Source organism: Octodon degus, unplaced genomic scaffold, assembly GCF_000260255.1.
Source record: "Octodon degus isolate 3935 unplaced genomic scaffold, OctDeg1.0 scaffold00004, whole genome shotgun sequence".
Lineage (NCBI taxonomy): Eukaryota > Metazoa > Chordata > Mammalia > Rodentia > Octodontidae > Octodon > Octodon degus.
This window is the reverse complement of record NW_004524580.1, coordinates 19,532,965-19,553,015: the sequence shown is the minus strand read 5'-3', so window position 1 is coordinate 19,553,015 and position 20,051 is coordinate 19,532,965. Positions and strand designations below refer to the sequence as shown.

General features: G+C 37.4%; 1 protein-coding gene across 1 annotated transcript; it reads left to right on the top strand.

Moving 5' to 3' along the window:
• Positions 1–12,934: 12,934 nt before the first annotated feature.
• Kera (keratocan) lies at positions 12,935–19,506 on the top strand. Its single transcript, XM_004623783.2, has 3 exons — positions 12,935–12,986; positions 14,397–15,290; positions 19,334–19,506. Exons 2-3 carry the CDS (start codon positions 14,405–14,407, stop codon positions 19,504–19,506), a joined length of 1,059 nt encoding a protein of 352 aa, XP_004623840.1. The 5' UTR covers positions 12,935–12,986; positions 14,397–14,404.
• Positions 19,507–20,051: the final 545 nt, after the last annotated feature.

The following is a 20,051-nucleotide window of genomic DNA, read 5'->3' as shown; positions in this document are numbered from 1 at the left end:
TCTGGAAGACAGTTGTCAATAAAAACGGTAGGGATAATCTGAAAGAAACATCTCTTGAAAGTAAGACATTGAGAAGCACGAAACAGGATTGAGAAGGAGGTAGCTATGTTAGCAATCTATTGAACTACTGGAAAAGAGAACGGGAAGTATAATTCTAAATTATCAGCTCAAATTTGGGACTTGAAATCCTGGGGCTTATAATACTACTTTCAAGGCATAAGCATTTCATTTCATTGTGCTCCAGTATGAGAGCTAAAGGGATGAATTAACTGTGTACCTTATCTTTTAACAAGGCAGGACATTCGTGTGGAAACCGAGGGGTCTGCAAGAACTGGAAAGGGCATTGCACAATAAAATCCAGAAAATTTGAAATTCCTGTGAATCCCAACCCCACCGAACCTCCTTGGCTTGCAGAAGGAAAAAAACCCATTCTGCTTGATTTGTAAAGTATTTTCTGCTACAATAAAGACGCTGCTAGTCCATTCAACTCAGGATATTAATTTTATAAAGAGTTTCTTTCTTTTCCTGCACCAGTCCCTTCCACCTTCAGAGTTCTTCAACCTATCAGCCTGCAATGATAGACAGTAACAACCTGCCAATTGGAAAGTAAAATCTTGGAATGAAAGCATCACTCTAAGTGAGATATAGGGATTGTGCGCAAGAAAAATAAAGATAGGCGATTTATAAACTTGCCCAAAAGGTAGATTCTCAGGTCACTCAACAACAGGGAAAGAATGGGAATGTCAGAGCCTCATTAATGCAGGCAGTACTATGGAACTGTATACTTCAAAGGTTTTAGGTTTCATTGCATTAGTTTAAACTGCTGAGAGTCTGACAGTTCACTAGACAGCTTACCACAAATCAAACTAAATGAAAGCATACATTACATAAAGATTATACCTCCCTATATTACTGCCAAAATAATTTTCACAGAATTGAGTTTTATAGTGAGGTTTTAAACATATAATCCATTTATTCCCTTTCAAACATTGAGACTATATTAGGAATATGAGTAACCGAATCCTTGGGAAGGCAATAGGGATCCTTATGATTTCATGGTGGTCTTCATGCATTCATGCTGTTGCAGTAGTGACGTGGTACAAGGAGTTAAGGCCATCTGGAGGGGCCCTAATAAGGACACTAATCCCAAGTACGAGGGCTCCAGCCTCATGAGCAAATCAGATTCTAAATGCACCATATCCTAGTAGTAAGATGCTAACACATGAATATTTTGGAGTAGGGGGAAGATGTTCATGTCTTAGCATGAATGGAACACATGATGATGGACACTGATACTCTGATTTTAATAAGGAATATTACTTGGAAATACAAAACAACAAATAGTGTCATTTAAATGTCATTGACTAAAAAAGTGTATTTCCTATTGAACACTGTGAGCATCAGCATAAAGTTAGGCTGATCTAGAACAAAATAATAGTCAATTAAAATTGCCAATTAATAGCCAATTTCCTTGGTGTGCAAAGGAAACCACAGATTTAAGAGACAACCTACAGGATGGGAGGAATTTATTGTCAGCTGCTATTATGGCAGAATATTAATATCCAGAATATATAAAAAATTAAAAGAGCGAACAATCTAATAAAAATGTTCAAGCAACCTAACAGGTAATACTCTAAACAAGAAGTATAAATACTCAAGAAATACATTTAAACAATATTCAGAATCTTTAGTTACCAGGGAAATGTTAATTAAATGTATATTGTGTGATTCTATCTAACTCTGAGCAAAGTAGCTAATATAAAAAAATTATTATTAAATGCTAGGGAGAAAATGGTAAAGGAAAGAACCTACTTAAACTCTTGCTGTGAATGTAAATTAGTACAGCCATTATGGAAAAGGCTACCGAGAAGGCTCCAAATTACTAGGTGTAGAACTACAGACTATAAGGAACAGCCATGCTGCTCCTGGGAACATATGCACACCCATGTAATGGGGCCCACTCCCCAACTGCCAAGATATAGAATCATCCCGGATATCCCTTAACATGTAAATAGATAACAACATACAGCATGTATGTGAAGGGATTATTATGCAGCTATAAAGAATAAAAAATTATGGAACAGACATTATGTTAAGTGAAATAATCCAGATTAAGAGTGAGTGCTATTTTTAGTTTTCTTTTACATGAGGAATCTAGCAAATAATAAAAAATAAATGTGACCTAAAAGTTAAAGAAGGGCTGTTTAAAAGGAGGAAAAGGATGGGTACAGAGATGGGAGAGAAGGGACCATAAGGAAGGGTGGAGGGGAGGATGCTGTATTTAGGCTGTGAGATAAACTGTATGGGAATGTCACAGTGAAACCCACTGATTTGCACAATGAATATGTGTTTGTAATTATAATTCCATAAATGAATGTAGTGAAAATGCCCCCAAATGTTGTATCTACGGGACAAAAGAGATAGGAAATCCACCACAGTACTAGTTGCTTTGCTACACCGAAAACCCTCCAAAACTTCTAACCTAAGGATTTAAATGAACCATTATGATGCATGATAGAAAATTTCTGTCCTTTGCTGAATGTCCAAATCTCACTCAACTCATGGATCTAAAGCTTTGAAGATACCTCAAAAGTGAAGGAGAGGATATTTGGACATATAAATGAGTAACTTTTATGATATCACAAAAATATGCTGCCTTTTATTTATTTTTTAACCTAGGCTTTCCTTAATAGAACTAAAGGTCTTTACCAGAGTAACTATGCCCTGGAAGAAAAGCATATTTTTGAGACAAAACTTCTAGGTCTATCAGGAACTTCTGCAATCCAGTCGTGATGCTTTTTAAGTTACAATGTTACATTATTGTCATTCGCTTATTTCTCATATCTCATTCCCACTTTCTATCATGAATAGCTGCAATAGATGGCCTCAGAGAATGATGGATTCTTCGAGTTGGCTCTGTGTCCCACGACAGATTAGTCTAATGAAAAGGACCAAATCGTAAATGACAGAGCTACCCACCACTGTCAGACTAACTGAATAGCAAACTCACTTACATGCAAGATGAGAATTACCTCCAAAGACTAAGGTTCTGGAGTTAATGAGTTTTAGTAGACTCCTTTCTAAAAACTGTGATTGGCAGCACAGTGGATTTGTGTAGTCTTTATGTTAAAGGATAAAAACGATTCTCCGAAGTTTAACTAGATGGCAGCTCCTGCTGCAGCTGCTGTTCTCTATGTAGCCCAAATCATTAAAGCTCTTAGGGCCTCGTGTGAAGTAAATGGTCTGAATAATGTCTGTTTGCTCCATTCCAATCAACAAAATTACCAGCGGCAGCTGACTTCTTTTCACCAGACAATAACAGCAATACAGTTTTGTCATGCCTTTTTCCATATTGTGTTAAAGTCTTGACTTTATGCCATATTTTAATCTGTGGATATATCATCTCACAAGACATTGCGTGCTTCAATCTACAGGCTAGGATTCAATTGCTAAACATATTACATATTTGAATGTCAGAATTCTGGCAATAAGCAGGATAGAACACTGTGAAGAAGCCAATTGATTTATTATAGGGTGTTAGGATACTCAGTGAAGATGGAGACTTCTCCAAAGAGAAGACAAATTAATGACTGGTGTGAGCAAGGACATGCCATCAGGAGCATGAGTCTAGGAACTTGGATAATCTAATTTTTTTTAGAGTGAATAGTTATGATTACTTTATTTAGTAAAATTTGCAATAATGTCCTTATAATACAAAGCTTAATTCAAGGTGTTATAGCAACTATTTGTATAAAAATTAGTTGGTGTTATGGTAAGTGTCTAGAATCTACTCCTTTTGCCAAATTAAGCAACTGAATTTGTAGTCTTCTTATTGTCACATGGTTCTATGTTTGTTTATTTTTTTCTAGGGAAGGACACTTAGTACGAAAGGTCTGCTTTCCGTTCAGGACCTGGTGGTCTGCTGCCAAAAGAAGATAGTTCTTAGTACAGTGCTGTGAAAAGTGTGTGTTTTCAAGAAATATATATTGGCCAGGTGCCTATAAAGATTAGATTGCAAGAAGAAAGGAAGGACTACAATGATTAATGTTTTCCTGAATTTATCATCTATGCTTCTGGGTTAATTTTGCTATCACCTTCATATTATAAGATCAGAAGACAAATGCAACAGGGGATCATTCTCTACGGAGGTAGTAAGAAAAACACAATTCTATTCAGGCCACTTACTACTACATAGAAGTCACTGACATGAAGCTACAAGCTTTCAGGTTGTCCCATGGCAACAGAGAATTCCAGATAATTGAGGCTAGACTGATCTCATGCATTAGATTAAATGATATTGAAAGTGTGCATGGCAGGTCAGGCCACCATGTTTAGTCAGCAGAAAGCCTTGATAGAAGAACTAAACACCTCCCTTGAAAAAATAAGAACATTAAGGGTATTCCTTGTTGGCCCTGCCCCTGGGGTGAGCTGAGATGGTGATTAAGACTGGGCATGGTGGTGTGCTCCTATAATCCCAGCACTCGAGAGGCTGCAAACAGGAGAAGCACTAGAGTCTGATCTATGTAGTGAGACCCTGAACACCCTGTAGGCCCTGCTCTAAATACAGAAAAAATAAAAAATAAAAAAATATTATCTTTAGTAAGTGATTACTATACTGTTGAGAAATTGAACCCTGGGGACACTGGGCAATACTTTGACATTAGCTGCCTACAAACCCAGTGCTATCTATCAGTTGGAACTGCCCAACAGTGCTGACTCACAAAGTATGTAAAAAAACTAGGAATACAAGCAAATGGATCCCAGTCCTGTGCCCCGCTGCTCATCTCTTTTGTCATATATAGAACTCATGAAGCTTTCTCTGGGCTGAGAAAAAGTATATAGCACAGTCATACCACAGTTACCTTTTCCTTACATGCAGGAAGTAATTGAAAATAGTCTACTGCAATAATATAGATATTTATTTAGTATGCTGTGTCTCACAGCTGCATAACAGGCCAAGCATGGCCTATACACCCAGGGCTCAGTCACATCTTCTCTGGATTGCTCCAGATATTATGAATCTAGTGCAATGCTCTCCACGTCCTACTGGAGTGATCGCCCTAGGAAATCTCATCCAGGGTGTGCTGGAGATGAACTGAAAATAGATTTCTAAGCTCCCTAGGTCTTACTATCTTAGTACCCCTGGAAAGTCACAGGTGATATTTTAATCTAGTAAAAAATAGAGAAGATTTTAGAAGATGGAAGAAACTGATCCACAGAGCACCTGATAGAAGAGCTCATTCAAGATTTACAAGTCTAATTTTATTTGCATTTTTCTATTCAGTGAAGTCTTCCTACAGAAACCTCTCTGGAGATGAAATTGATCCTGGAGAAAAATGATACAAGGACATAATTGGTAACACAAAGATTCATAAACATCAAAGTTAAATCAAAAATGAAATGGTGTAGGGCTGGGGAGGTAGCTCAGTGGCACAGCACCTACCTGGCAAGCACAAAGTCCTGAGTTTGATTTCTGACGTGAAAATAAATAAACCAAAAAAAGTAAAAAAATAAGAACTTTCACGATTTATTAGTAGTTCTAAATCAGTTTTGGAAACACCATAGGTTCAAGTTGCTGCAGACAGAAAGGCTAAGCTACGAAAACAAGAGGTTTACTATTCATTCATAATGATAGAAAATAATCATGCCAGTATTAGAAAAATATTATGATTAGGAAAAATATATTTTAAGAAGTATAGATGTTTAATATTTGTCAATTTAGATGCAGAATAAATAAATATAGATATATACATAAACACATTCAGGCACATATATACATATTTATGTATTACATGAAAAGGAGGAAGAGAGAAAAGAGAAGGAAAGAAGAAAAAGTAGAAGATAGAAAGGAAGAAAAAGGAGAAAAAGGAGACAAGGAGGTTGAGAAGAGGAGGAGGAGGAGGAAGAATTTTATAGTTTTCTGGAGAAAAGTAATTTTTTGAATGGCCACACACAAAAGAATTACAGTTATAGAACTGGGAGTTGGTTCTCCCTGGAAAATATCAGGCATCATACCCAGTCATTTTAGAAGGAAGCTAACAAATGTTGCTGAGTCTCCTAGATTTTTAATACATTGGGCCTTTTGGTTTCTCAAATCTATGTGTTCAGCAAAGCACCAAGTGATACATGACTAAAATCTCTGTGGCATGAATCCTCTCTGGACATAAAATCAATCCTGGAGAAAAATGATACAAAGACATAAGCTAAAATTATTGGAAGCACCTAAGAAAAAAACCCTCACATCATTAACAAACTTATGATTCGTACCCTGATTTAAAAAAAAAAGAGGACCGACAAGATAGCTCAGCAGACTAAGCACATTCTTAGGCAATCACGGTGACCAGGATTCTGTCTCTGGCACCACGTACTGCACCGGTCCCACGCCCTGGCATGCTGAGCCGGTGAAGGAGGCCAGGTGTGGTGGTGCACACCTGTAATCCCAGTGCTGGTGAGGCTGAAGTAATCCCAGTGCTGGTGAGGCTGAAAACAAAAGGATCACTACAAGTCCGAGCTGCATGCATAGTGAGAACCTGACCAAGAAAAAGAAAAGAAAAGAAAAGAAAATCTAATTATTATACATACACAAAGATGTATAAAAGGAAAAATTAAAGAAGTTCTCACAGTAAAGGTGTCATATATGACATAGGAAATGTTAGAGATTAGAAGATATGGCTTAAGAAATTGTGTCAAAAGGTACCCAAACTTTTGAGAAAAGAATTATAAAAAATAAATTAGAGAATTACACAATATAATCCAGGGTCTCACTGGATTTTAGGAAATTAAAGTGTGGAAATACCCAGATGAACTACCTGGATATGAACTTCCAAGTTGGAAGCATTCTTTAAGTGAGGAATATATAAGGGGGGAACACAAGGTGACTTGTAACAAAATCTCAGAAGCTAAAGAGGAGAAGTGAATCCTAAATATTTTTAGAAGGAAAAGTGGTTAAATGGGAAGACTGAAATATAATCTCATCAACCTTACTAATCCCAACTATAGAAATTATAAAACAATGTGTTTTGTAACTGCTTCCAAAGCTTTGAAGATGTTATTTCAAAATATTATTCTATACTGTCAAAACATAAAGTAGGTGGGTTGAATAACATAACTTTAAGTATGTAAATTCACAAAAGGAAATGCAAATAAAAAGTACTTGCATAACAGGAAGTACCAACATGGATGTTTCACAAACAACATGGAGTTAAGCAAGAAAGAATAGAACAAGTAACAAGAAATGTAAAGCAGGACACAAAGAAAAGAAATTCCAGGCATACAGCCACCCATACTGCAGGCCCAGGAAGCAAAATTTTATCATCCTTATTGCATATAAAAAGGTAGTATTTTACGAGAGACTTCATAAAAAGATAGTATTTTAGTAGAGACAGCGTGCTTTACTTTTGTTAATGTTACCAACATAGATAAGCCTAAAACATATAAAGAATACTTGTAATGAAGATGCATTATACTGTATTCACTGTACAGTATATAGTATACAGTAATGTACAACATACAGTATGTATGATAATACTGATTATCTGTTTGCCCGGACTGATCCTTGGAGTGGTGATCATTTTCATGAGTTTCTACTCACGTGGGGCATTAGGAGACGGTGCCTAGTTGGAGGCTGTGCACCCCGGGCCTGATGCAGGGAGTGTACGTGCTCCTGGCCTCTTCTTCTCTGGCGCTCCTCCTGCCCTGTTTCTCTCAGGATGCCTGCAGTTGAGTAGTCTGCCTGTACACTGTCCCTTGGCATGATGTTTCTGCCTGGGAGTCAGCCAGTCATGGACTGACACTTCTGAAACTGTGAACCAAAGAAATCTTTTCCTCTTGAACATTGTATGTGGCAGCCAGTAAATTGTGTTTGTTACTAATGGGAAAAGTGCTCCGTATGCAACATGCTACATCATTTGCCACCAGTGAGATCTGCACAGTTATGCCTTCTTGCAACACTGATGTAAGAATAACTCAGTAATGTTTTAAGACATTGAGAATTTTATGAAAATTGTTTAAAATGAAATTAGATATAGGAGTTTCACTGACTTATCCCACCTGGAAGGTATTTCCTTTAGAAAGTTTTATTCTTCTGCATCAATGAAATTTACTCTTTGTTTCCTCATCAACATAAGCTAATTTGGCAGATATCTAGTTTTTTTGGTTGTTGTTGGTTTTTTTATTTTTATTTTAGGGAAAGGTCTACAGTGGGTTCAGGGTCTCACTACTAGATCAGACTCACAGTGATCTGCCAGTTTATAGCCTCCCAAGAGCTGGGATTGCACGCGCACACCACCACGCCCAGTCTCAATTGCTGTTTCAGCATGCCCCAGGGGCAGAGCGGACACGGCAGGCCTGAGGATAGAACTCTGGTCCTTGTGTCTGCTTGCAGATGCCTTAATCCGCTGAGCTATTTGGCCAGCCCTTAATTATCTAATTCTTTAATGAGATATTTCAGTTGCTTCATAGTTCTTGGAGTTCTATATAAATCTTCCCTTATTTATTTTTTCCATAATTTTATTGAGAAACAAATAGCAATGAGACAGTTTCAAGCCAAATTTCCCTTATTTATTTAATAAAAGTTTATGGGAAATTTTAGATATCGGCCAGGTAAAGAAGAAGACTGGACAACCATGATCAATTCTTATCTAACAAGGAAATAGATATTCAAAATTGATGAATCAAAGCTACCAGCAAGAATATTAAATACTAAAATAAATCTGAGATAGAATAAAAATAACGGATTTTTGAGAGTGCAGCTCATACTGATAGGATTGAGATCACTAACATTGTCTTCATGGTCATTTTTTTTTATGTCTTTTTACCTTTCAAATGCATCCCTGTAGTATTTTACATATATTACCTTGACAAAATTTTAAATTATTTTTATGAGTGTAAGTTATACATGTTAGTGAATCCCTTTTATATTGTTTGACCACTTGACATAGTTAAGTTAATCCAGAACTTTTCTGACAAGGAAAAAAATCATTCCTATCAAACATACAATCAAATAGGTAAACAAGATCCTGCCTGGAGACACCCAAGCCCTTCAACTGAGGATTTCTAGTGCACGCCTGATATACACACACACACACACACACACACACACACACACACACACACACCAACCAATCACGAATCCATGAGTTTCATAGCTTACATCACATTACATATTGCCTTCTCATTTGAAATACTAGTGACCTTCAGGAATGTAATGAGTCAAATACCCTGGTACAAGATAGTTTAGAGAAGGGCTTCCCTTTTCATAGAATCCATATGAGCCAAAATAAAATATTTAAAAATGCCGAAAGGAATAAAGTAGTTTTAAATAACCATAATAACAACTTTACCTCTCTTAAAGGGACTTCTGACAGGTAGCCAGGAAAGTCAAATTTCACCTTCTTACCCTCTGTTAGAAACAAGATTCTGGTGTTAACTATCCTCAGAAGCAAAAACAGACAGACTGAATGCATGAATTGTAAGTCTTCCTTGCTCTTTACCATTTTTCAGTATGAAATAGTTAGAGACTTGGACAGATGTTTGCCTTTCTCATTTCACTTGATCTTTAAACAATTGCACAGTAACCAGGGCAGTGCATTATGGGTAGATATACAATCATGAGGGTATTGAAATTTTCAGGCCAAACAACTAGCAAGGTGCAGAAGGAAAGCACCTATTTAAACCATATACCTGAAAGTCATCACTATTTTCCTACTTACATAAAAATTCTTTTTGAAAAACCATGAATGGCATGTGATACATATGCCTTAAGTATTTATTTCTTTTTTTTTTCATTCAATAAACACTTAACAAATAATTACTATGTAAAAAGCCTGATCTACTTCTAATATCAACCTGTAATAAGAGAAATGTCAATGACATATGCCTCAGTCCAGGCTTCTTTTCTCTCTCTGTAATCTGATCTAACACTGCTCGGTCTTTTATAAACTCTTGTCATAGCTTCCATGAGTGAAACATCAATTGAAGCAGTTCGAGAGAAGAGATGCCTGGAATGCCATGATCTAGGAATCAATAGTCAAAAGAAGGCAAATTAGATCTTTGTAGGAAAATCAAAAGATTATCCTAATAGTAGAAAACAGCTATCTTCTTGTCCTGGAACCCCTGGTGCCCAAAGCTGGGGAGTGTTGTGGAAGGTCATTTTTAGTTATGTCGTGACTCCCAGCATCCTTGAAATGTAATTGCTACCATATGTGCAGAAAATGAGAGGATGAGTCCACAATGATTTCCAGATTTCTGTTTTGAAAACCTGAATACAGATATGGTATCACTCAAAAATATAAGGTGACAAAGGCAGTTCGACCTAATGGGACATAATGAATCCCATTTTGAGTGTGTGGCTTTGAAGTGCGTGACAGGTATCTAGGAAGCAGATCGATGAACATACAGTAGTGTTCAGAGCCTGTTTTGAGGCTTGCTTGGAGATGTGGATTCAGAAGGCTTCTTGACAGAGTACAATTCAAGCCATATAATCATACATGAAATGTGTAGAGGGCGAGAAAAGTACAAAAGACAGAAGCTCAAAGAGCTCCAGATGGTAGCAAGCACTTATTTTTATTTTTTTATTTTTTTTCTTTTCAAAGTTTTATTGATAAACATATAGCAATTAGACAGTTTCAAATCAAATCGAAAGTACAGTTTCAACAAATAATACACTGCATATATTCTTCTTAGTGGTTAATTGCTGTACAAGATGCAGACTTGTGATCCTACTTACAAACACCATTAGAAAAAATAATTCTATTCTTATTTTTAAATAAAACGTTAGAAAGAGGGAAAAGAAAGCTTAAGAGACAAAGAGAAGTCACCAGAGAAGGGTACAAAAGTCTAGAAGAAAATATATTAGAAAAACATAAGGGGAGGGGCCAGTCAGATAGCTCAGGGGACTAAAACTCCTGCTTAGCCAGGCAGAATGACCAAGGTTTGATCCCCAGCGTGCAGCGCCAGCTCCATCCCCAGGGTGGGCTGAGATGGTGAATGGGAATGGGCATGGTGGTGCGCGCCTGCAATCCCAGTGCTCAGGAGGCTGAAAACAGGAGGATTACTATGAGTCTGATCTGTGTAGTTAGACTCTGTAGTCCTTGTACTAAAAGAAAATGTTTTTAAAAAGGAAAAAGAAAAATGGGAACATTTAATAAATGAAGTGGGTCCATAGTAGCAAAGAGTACAGTTCAAGTAGATTTGTGCACATAAAGATCATTGCGGATGTTTGTCTAAGCAATTTTAGGAAAGCAACAGAATGGGAAGCTACATTTTGATGAGTGGTGCGTCGGGTGGAACTGTCAATAGGAATGAGATTGGAGGCAGCGAGTGTAGTAATCTAATTTTTTCACAATGAACATGCAGCAACACTTGTGTAATACAATTAAGAAATGGTAAAAATCAACTTGGTTAACAGAGAAAAGTAAGAAATCAGAGAGTAGAAGGGACTGTGGATCTGAAGATCATCTGTTGTTTATATCCCAGGGGAAAGGGAGAAAGGAAAAAATGCAGTGGAGAGAAGAGGTAATTCCTATGAGAAAGCCAGTAACACTGGCTGCTTTCTCAAAATATGAGTGCAACTGAAGGCTATGAAGAGCTATGTGTGAACCAGATGTCAGTCTATAAAAGCCCTTTGGCATGAATGTGTTTTCTGAGAGTATAGTGCTAGTCACAAAGAGAAGGTAATATTTCCATCATCATTCACAACAAACTAGCGCTGACTCTGTGAAGCACTGGGTTGTTATTATCACAGACAACAAATGTAAGCTCTTATTTGTCTGTCTCTGGTAAGGGCTAGAAAATAAGTTGTCTCTGACAGAGGTCCTTTAGGTCCAGAACTTTCTCTCCTGCATTACACTCTGTGACAGCATTTTTTGTGACTTACTGGGGGAGTCATTTATATTGACCTCCCTAATCTTAACATAAGATATATTTTGAAAAACAAAATTATTACAATCAAGAACACACTGTCTGAAAAAGTATATTTTGTGTGCATCTTTCCTTAACAGGCATAGCAATTTTTTTTCTCAAATATAAGAAATGGAATACATACTTTCTCAGACATGTGTTAAAAAAAAAAGCAATGCACCAGAATGCCTTATAAGACACTAAATATAAAGCATGTGTGTTGTTATAAGTAAAATTCATTTCATGTTAGTAAGAAATTTAATAAATTGCTAGAAGTGTAGTACATAAAAATACAAAAATTTACTTCTATAACACATAGTATATTACCAGATGAGTGCCAAAATTGGACATGGGTTCTTAAGATAAGAGTTTTAAATTTTTCAAATATATATTTCTCTCTTTTTCCTTAATCAAATACATTTCACCATCTGCTTGATATTTGAAACAAATAAAATATGGCCATATACATAGAGTATTGGCCTTTATTGCCTTGCATGTGCTTGTTTATTAAAGAAGATCACCCAGAGAAACATTTATTTTTTGTAGTTGAAATGGAAACTGCCTTCAGTTGCCTGCTGTTGGATCAGATCTATACATTCGTCCATGACCACATCTTTGTAACTGTGAATCTGGAGTGGAAATTGTCCTGAATGCTTTTCTGCTCTCTGGAAATTAAAGAAAGACTTTCCTTTGCAGGGCTGCCTGGGTACCAAGCTGTTGTATTCACGGGAGGAGTCCCAGTTGGAGCCACTGGTGCCCTTATATTACAGAGGATTCCTCCAAGCACAGCAGTGGTGCCTGGTTCAGTCCACTACTGGGAACAAGCAGTGACCAATAGAAAAGGGAGAGGACCATCCAAAAGGTCTGAGGTAAGCTGTTTTCTCGGAAGCCCTGGCAGAGTGAGAACAAGACATCAAAAGGTGTTCTTGGGGACTGGACAGAATAGGTTTGGCTTTTTCTTGTGGAAGACTTAACAGCGTCAAGTAAAACCAACTCAATTGTTTTGTTTTGTTTTTTTTTTCTCAACTGACTTTTAGCAAACTGCAGACTCACACGCAGGACTCAACGGTACATTCCTGGAAGGCAAGGTAAACTATTTTGCATTTTTTAAAACTCTTAAAGCTAATAACTTAGAGTTCTGATATAAACTTATAACTTTGAGATCTAAAGCAAATCCTTATGCTAAAAAGAAAAGAAAATTAATGAGACTTTGCTGGAAGATGGCCAGATCAGCATTCTGCAGTCGTAGGAAAGTTGACAGCTTGCAAAAGCAACTCTGCACTTGTCATTATGAGATTTAATAGCAAAACTCAAAGATCAGCACTTCACAAATGTCTGCTTATCTTCCTCCCTGGGAATCTGTATAATTTAGTCTCTCCTTAGTGACAACTACTGAAACTAGATGCACTTTGATTAACATGCTGATTTTTACATGCTTATGTCATATATAAATACATTTTAAACATATGTATGTATATTATGTGCATATGTATAATTTTCACTTGAAATAGTTCTAACTATAATGTCTGATGAAATGCACTGTGAAGGGTTTATGGCTTTTGAATATATCACATGCCAATAATATTAACCTGTTATTAATATTATACATACAGAAAATATTAATACAAGAAGAATTTTCTATCTATATCCTAAATTTATTTTGTTTTGTCTTGCTTCTCATGAAGTATAAGAATGACTAAATAGATATGCCCCACACTTACTTAAGTAATATGTGTATCTCTGTGTAGTAAGCTGTCTTTTTCATATCGCTATGTATGTGTGTATGCATTGGCAGAAGGTTATTATATGACATATATATGATATATATATGAGTAATTACATAAGAAAAACATCAATTTGTTGACTGAGTAGCTTGATTCTGTCATTAACAAGTCTTTTTCTCATCAAAGTCAAACTTACCTGAGAGCTTCAATAACAGAAGAGTTTAATTATACGCTTTTCTTCAGCTCCTAGAACCTTCCTTCACAAAATAAACTGCAGTGTTCCCTGATCTCCTCGTTTCTTTGGCTGAAGGGCCAAAGAACCTGGGAAATCTCCTCCAGATGGTTTGCTCATTTAAAAGTAAGAGAAAAAGCATGTGCCTATCTCTGAGGAACAACATAGTTCCTCTACTTCAATTAATAAAAGATTATTTTTGTGCTCCTATATTCAACTACTGGTTTCAATTAAGTCCCTTGAATTAAGCAGCTTGAAATGGAAAAGCACTTAGATCTGCTGAAATGTATTTTCCATTTCTCAGCTTTCATCGTGATTGGGTAAAAACCAGAAAGCGACTAGTTGAATTAGTTCTGAAGTTTGTAAAATGTTTTGCACATGGTGCGTACTAAATACATTTTTATTAATTGATATCTGTGAGTGAAAGGAGAACATTTTCACCTCTCTGCTGAAGAAGAAATGTCCACTGACCACCCTGCTGCATACACTTACCTAAGAGTCAAGATCTTATATATCTAATAGCAGTATCTCTTGTTCTATAGGCAGTCTAATGGCAGCCACAATCTTTTTCCTCGTCTGGGTGTTATTCATAACACACAGTGCGTGGACTCAAAGCGTGAGACAGCTCTATGATGGGTATGAGACAGAGGACTGGTCTTCTCATGACTTCAGTTGTCCCAGGGAATGTTTCTGCCCTCCCAGCTTCCCTACAGCTTTATACTGTGAAAATCGAGGTCTCAAAGAAATCCCTGTTATCCCTTCAAGAATCTGGTACCTCTACCTTGAAAACAACCTGATAGAAACCATCCCCGAGAAACCATTTGTGAATGCTACCCAGCTTCGATGGATCAACCTAAACAAGAACAAAATCACCAACTATGGAATTGAAAAGGGGGCCCTGAGTCAGCTGAAGAAGCTGCTTTTTCTATTTCTGGAAGATAATGAACTAGAGGAAGTGCCTTCGCCCCTGCCAAGAAGTTTAGAGCAGTTACAGTTAGCTAGAAACAAGGTGTCCAGAATTCCTCAAGGGACCTTCAGCAATCTGGAAAATCTGACACTTCTTGATCTACAACACAATAAACTACTGGACAGCGCCTTTCAAAGAGACACCTTTAAGGGCCTCAAGAACCTCATGCAGCTAAATATGGCCAAGAATGCTCTGAGGAGCATGCCGCCCCGACTGCCAGCCAATACAATGCAGCTGTTCCTGGATAACAATTCCATCGAAGGGATACCAGAAAACTATTTCAACGTCATTCCAAAAGTGGCCTTCCTGAGGCTAAATCACAACAAGATATCAGATACAGGCCTTCCGTCAAGAGGTTTTGATGTGTCCTCAATTCTAGACCTGCAACTCTCTCACAATCGGCTCACAAAGTTTCCCCGAATCAGTGCCCGCCTGCAGCACCTGCACCTTGATCATAACAAAATTCAAAGTAAGTAAACATCACTGTCTGAGAGGCCAAGCTCTTTCTTTCTGGCATTTACCTACATCTTTATTAAGGATGGAAGTTGCATTGTCCTCTTCTAACATGTCCTTCACTGGGAACACATTTTATTACTATTTTTTCAGTTTGCAGCCTTGATAAATTAGGTCCAAACCTTCGAATTAAAGTCTGAAAGTGGACCTTAGTAATGTACAGAGATCCAGTGTCGACTGCAGAAATGTTTGTCTTATTTTGAGCCATGTAGATTCTGCTGTGTCTGTCTTGGTAGGAAGATCAGTTTAAGAAAGTGTGTTGGAAATCAGCAACTTCATGTTTTGGTATAAATATAACATCATTTAAGAGTTTTTAGGAAGCAACTGAGGCCTGAATATTATTGGTCTGTGTATGTCTGAAAAATCCCTAATTAGAGTCTCTGATTAAGCTCCTCTCAGTAGGGTTTCTGAAACTTTCCTGTGCACGGATTTGTGGCTCCAGGCCAGAGTACCTGTCTTGAAAATGTCCATTTCTAACAAGATCTTAGGTGAGGCTCTCGCCCTTTCCCTTGGAATCATGCACGGAGCATGACTACAGCAGTCCATGGCTTTACTTGACTGTAATGAAGTTAAATGTCCTTGGGTACTGGTAAGTCCTGGAGTCTTTTAGGATACCTTCTCCTTTCCTGAAAAGAGCTTCTGATACAAGAATGAGAGATGAGTGCAAAGTTCTTGGAAGAGAAGTTATCATAAGGGAAGAAGTGGATAGAGAAATTAAAGACTGAACACATCAGAAATACACTTGACCTCTTCGGAGTCATGTCCCAGGTCAGGCTGCATCTGGTGTAAAAATGAACACTTATCTTGGTCCCTCCATAGGGCCCCTGATGCAGCCTTGCATATTCAACGCTAATACAAGCCCTTTAGGAACATACTCTTGGGGTGCTTGCCCCTCTGCACCTTCAGACAGTACATTCTTAAAGTGACAGTCAACCAAAGTGGCCTAAAGAAATTACACAGACAATTGTCAGAAGATACTGCTTCTCGGTTTTAATGCACCAAAGTTTCCTATAACCAAATAATCATGCAAATATATGATTTATAAGAACACACTATTGTGCCACTGGATACTGCTTGACTAGTCAACATTTTTATAATAACATAGTTGAGTGCCACATCCAGGAATTAAATTGAAGACTTCTTGCTCCCATGGCAGTTATTTGTCCATGGTAAAGAAGTCTAGTGTTTAATCCTGTAGTCAAAAACAAAAGATCCAACTGACAAAAGACATTGTTCACAGAAAAATCTGAACCAAGTAGTACAATGGTCACTAGCCAACACTTAAGTACTGTGTATAGATATTTTTCATGATGAGTGTTCTGTGCTTTTACAGGTCCATTTATCATCTGACAGCGAAGACCTAAAGACAGCTCCGGTGGGAGGTTAACTCCAAGTGATTTCAGAGTCCTATTTGTGAACTGGAAATTCCACCCTCCTAGGCAAATTGAGCATGTGCACATCTAGGAGCGAGAGAGCCTATTCAAAGAAGTTAGCAAGTAGAGCACTCTGTTCTTCCTCCACCCGTATTTTAGGGAGACTGTTCCACAGTGTCAGCTTAGACCTTTCTATTTTGCAGCTATTTCTTATCTGAGTTGATTAGAATCACCAGGAAGGCTTATAAAACTTAGATTGTTCCACCAAACTGCAAGTGGTTTTTGACTCAATTGATCTGAGTAGAGGCCTAACTATTTAATTTCATGAGTGTTAATGCTGTGGGTTCATGAGTTTGGAAATACTAACTCTTGCAAGAACCTTGGATGATATCATTACAAATTTCCACAATGGAGAAACTAAAGCTCAGCTAGAAAGACAGCTGCTGCCAGAACATGAGATTAGAGCTTCTCAATTTAAGTAAAATAAACTAAAATTTCTACTCATCTCATAAACATATCTTTTTATCAATCCCATTGAATTTAAGAATTTAAAAATAATTGATAAAAGCAGAAAAGTAATGATATTGATTAAAAATTCACTTACTTGTTTTTTAATAGAGGTGCAAAATGTGATTATTTCTATATTACAAAGAAGTAAATGTACAGTAAAATGTCCCCAACTGTAATTTTTGCCTTATAATTATAACACAATGTGTTATAATACCTTGTGAAATACTCTTAGCTCTTCTTGTCACGTGACCAAGTGGTTAATAAATGTTTATGTATTTTAAATAAATTTTATACAAAGAGTCCTCAGGTTGAAATAGCATATGATTGAAATAGTCATTTCTTCTAAATATTTTAAGGACCTTAAAAGTTTGTTACTTTAAAAAAATTTCTTAATTTTATTTCATATTTCAGGGAAGGGTCTGCAGGGTGTTCAGGGTCTCACTATTAGATCGAACTTGTAGTGATCCATCTGTTTACTGCCTCCCAAGAGCTGGGATTAAAGAGAGTGCCAACACACCCAGTCTCAATTGCAGTCTCAGCATGCCCTGGGGTGGGGCTGGCACAGCAGGCCCAGGGATCGAACCCCCGGTCCCTGGGCCTGCTTGTACGTGCTTTACTCCGCTGAGCTATTTGGCTGGCCTTGTTACATATTTTGTCCATTCAAGTAACTTACTTCATGGTATTCTCTGAGAAATATCATTATTAATTCATGGAAAACAATTAAATTGAGACTATCGTTTCTCATATTCTACATATTTATACATACAACAGCTTTGAGGTGAGATGGTGGTAAAGATATGAGATCATCCCTGAATGGATGATGCCCTCCATTGGGCTGAGTGGATTCCATGTAGCAAGAAAAAGATGAGGCTGTTCCCATCATACCCAGGTGGAGGGATGATATTGCATGATAAAGTCTGTGTAATTATCAAATGAAAATATATGAGAGAAAACTTTAAAATCACAACTTCACGAGTGTTTTATTAAGTTAAATTCATAAAACAGCCTCAAGTTCAAGTTCAAAGCAAACAGTAAGCATAAAGCCTTTCAAAGCAAATGAATGTATAAGTATCGAAAGGACAGAGAGGAGAGGCACTGCCACTTAGATGGGTCTCAGTAACAAACAGTTTTTGCTCAAATCAGCTATAGGAATGAATCTAAAGGCAGTACAGGGCTGGGGAGATAGCTCAGCTGTCTAAGTGCCTGTCTGGCAAACACAAGGACCTGGTTTTGATCCCTGGTACCACATGCCGTGCCACCTCACAGCCTGGGGTATGCTGAGCTGGCCACCGAGACTAAGTATGGTGGTGCACTCCTATAACCCCAGCCCTGGGAAGGCTGAGACAGGAGGATCACTACGAGTCTGAGCTGTGTAGCAAGACCCTGTGCAAAAATAAATAAATAACAGGTTAAAAAAATTAAAAACAGTACAGTATATGGATTCATGGTTGAGACCAGCAGCTGTATATTTGAAGTTTGCCACTTTAACACATAATCCATCTAGAAGATGATCCTAAGCCTCAATATAGATGATGATGCTATGGGTTCTGATCCAGGGCAAGTGGCACGATTTCTCCAGTCCTACCCATATGAAAAGTTTGATGGGATAATCCCTGGCTTCGAGTCTTTGATTCTTACGCTGGACTCTTAATCAGATTGATTTTCCCCATCCATCCTTTCATGTAACCATTCCTTCAATACTACACCCGTCCAGTTTTGCTGAGCCAGGTGTGAACAGTTGTATCCATCTCTAACTCATACTTCAGCACTTTTAACATGTTTTATCACACCGGTGATCTTCCAGGAAAGATTGTATGTCCCGTATACCTTTGTTCACAGTACAGTTCTTACCAGTGTTTTCTTTCTAGTATTCTATAATAAGCATAGCAGACCATAGAGTGAAATGACTGTGCATCTCTTACACACTTTTACCAGATTATTTTGGTAAAACAGGTGCCCACAATCATTGCTTTACAGAAGGTGGCCAATTTCTCTGCCACTTTTATTCTTCCTGCCACTAGAACTTCCTTAGGGCTGCTGTGGCAGACTCTGCACTCTTAGCCTCTACTCTCTCTTGCATCCTGATTAATCATTTATTCTGTCTTTGGCTCCATAGGTGTGAATGTCTCCAGGATATGTCCTACTCCTATCACACTGCGGGCAGACCAAGATGTCTTCATCCACGGACCTCAACTGAGTTACCTCCGACTGGATGGAAATGAAATTAAACCACCAATCCCAATGGACTTAATGACATGCTTCAAGCTCCTTCAAGCCGTCATCATTTAAGGATGTCTTTAGCCATTCCAGAATTAGCTTTTAAATGAGCTAAAATTTCCAGCTGCTCTTGGCCACCATTTTCATCTGTGCAGCTTTTATGTTTCCATACAAAACTGCTTTAGTACTTATGCCAGTGGCGTACAGTACAACATACATTAATTTGCTTCTCAATTAATACATCAGACACAGAGTTAAGATAATTTATCAACTCAAAGATAGCTGTTTCTTTTGTAGCTGATGAATACCAAGTAATTCATTTTCATTGTGAAAATGAGAAGCATATAATTGTATGTTCAGAATTAATTACATAGGTGCTATATTTACAATAGAAATGTAAGACTCAAAGAAGATGTAGGGAGATTGGAGGCAAACGAAATTTTTTTCTTGGGATTATGATGAAACAAAGACAGATTGCTGAATGGATATTGCGCATGAAATTTTGGCATTTCATTCAAAAATGAGTGTATAATGATGCAAATACTTTACAGGAAGAGATTTCTTGTCCTTTTTTACTGAATAACAAAGCAGAAAACATCTAAAATTCACTATTTTTC

Coding starts and splice junctions, on each gene's coding strand:
- Kera (XM_004623783.2), top strand. CDS start 14,405: ATGGCAGCCACAATCTTTTTCCTCGTCTGGGTGTTATTCATAACACAC. Junction 15,291..19,333: donor TGATCATAACAAAATTCAAA/GTAAGTAAACAT, acceptor TTGGCTCCATAG/GTGTGAATGTCTCCAGGATA.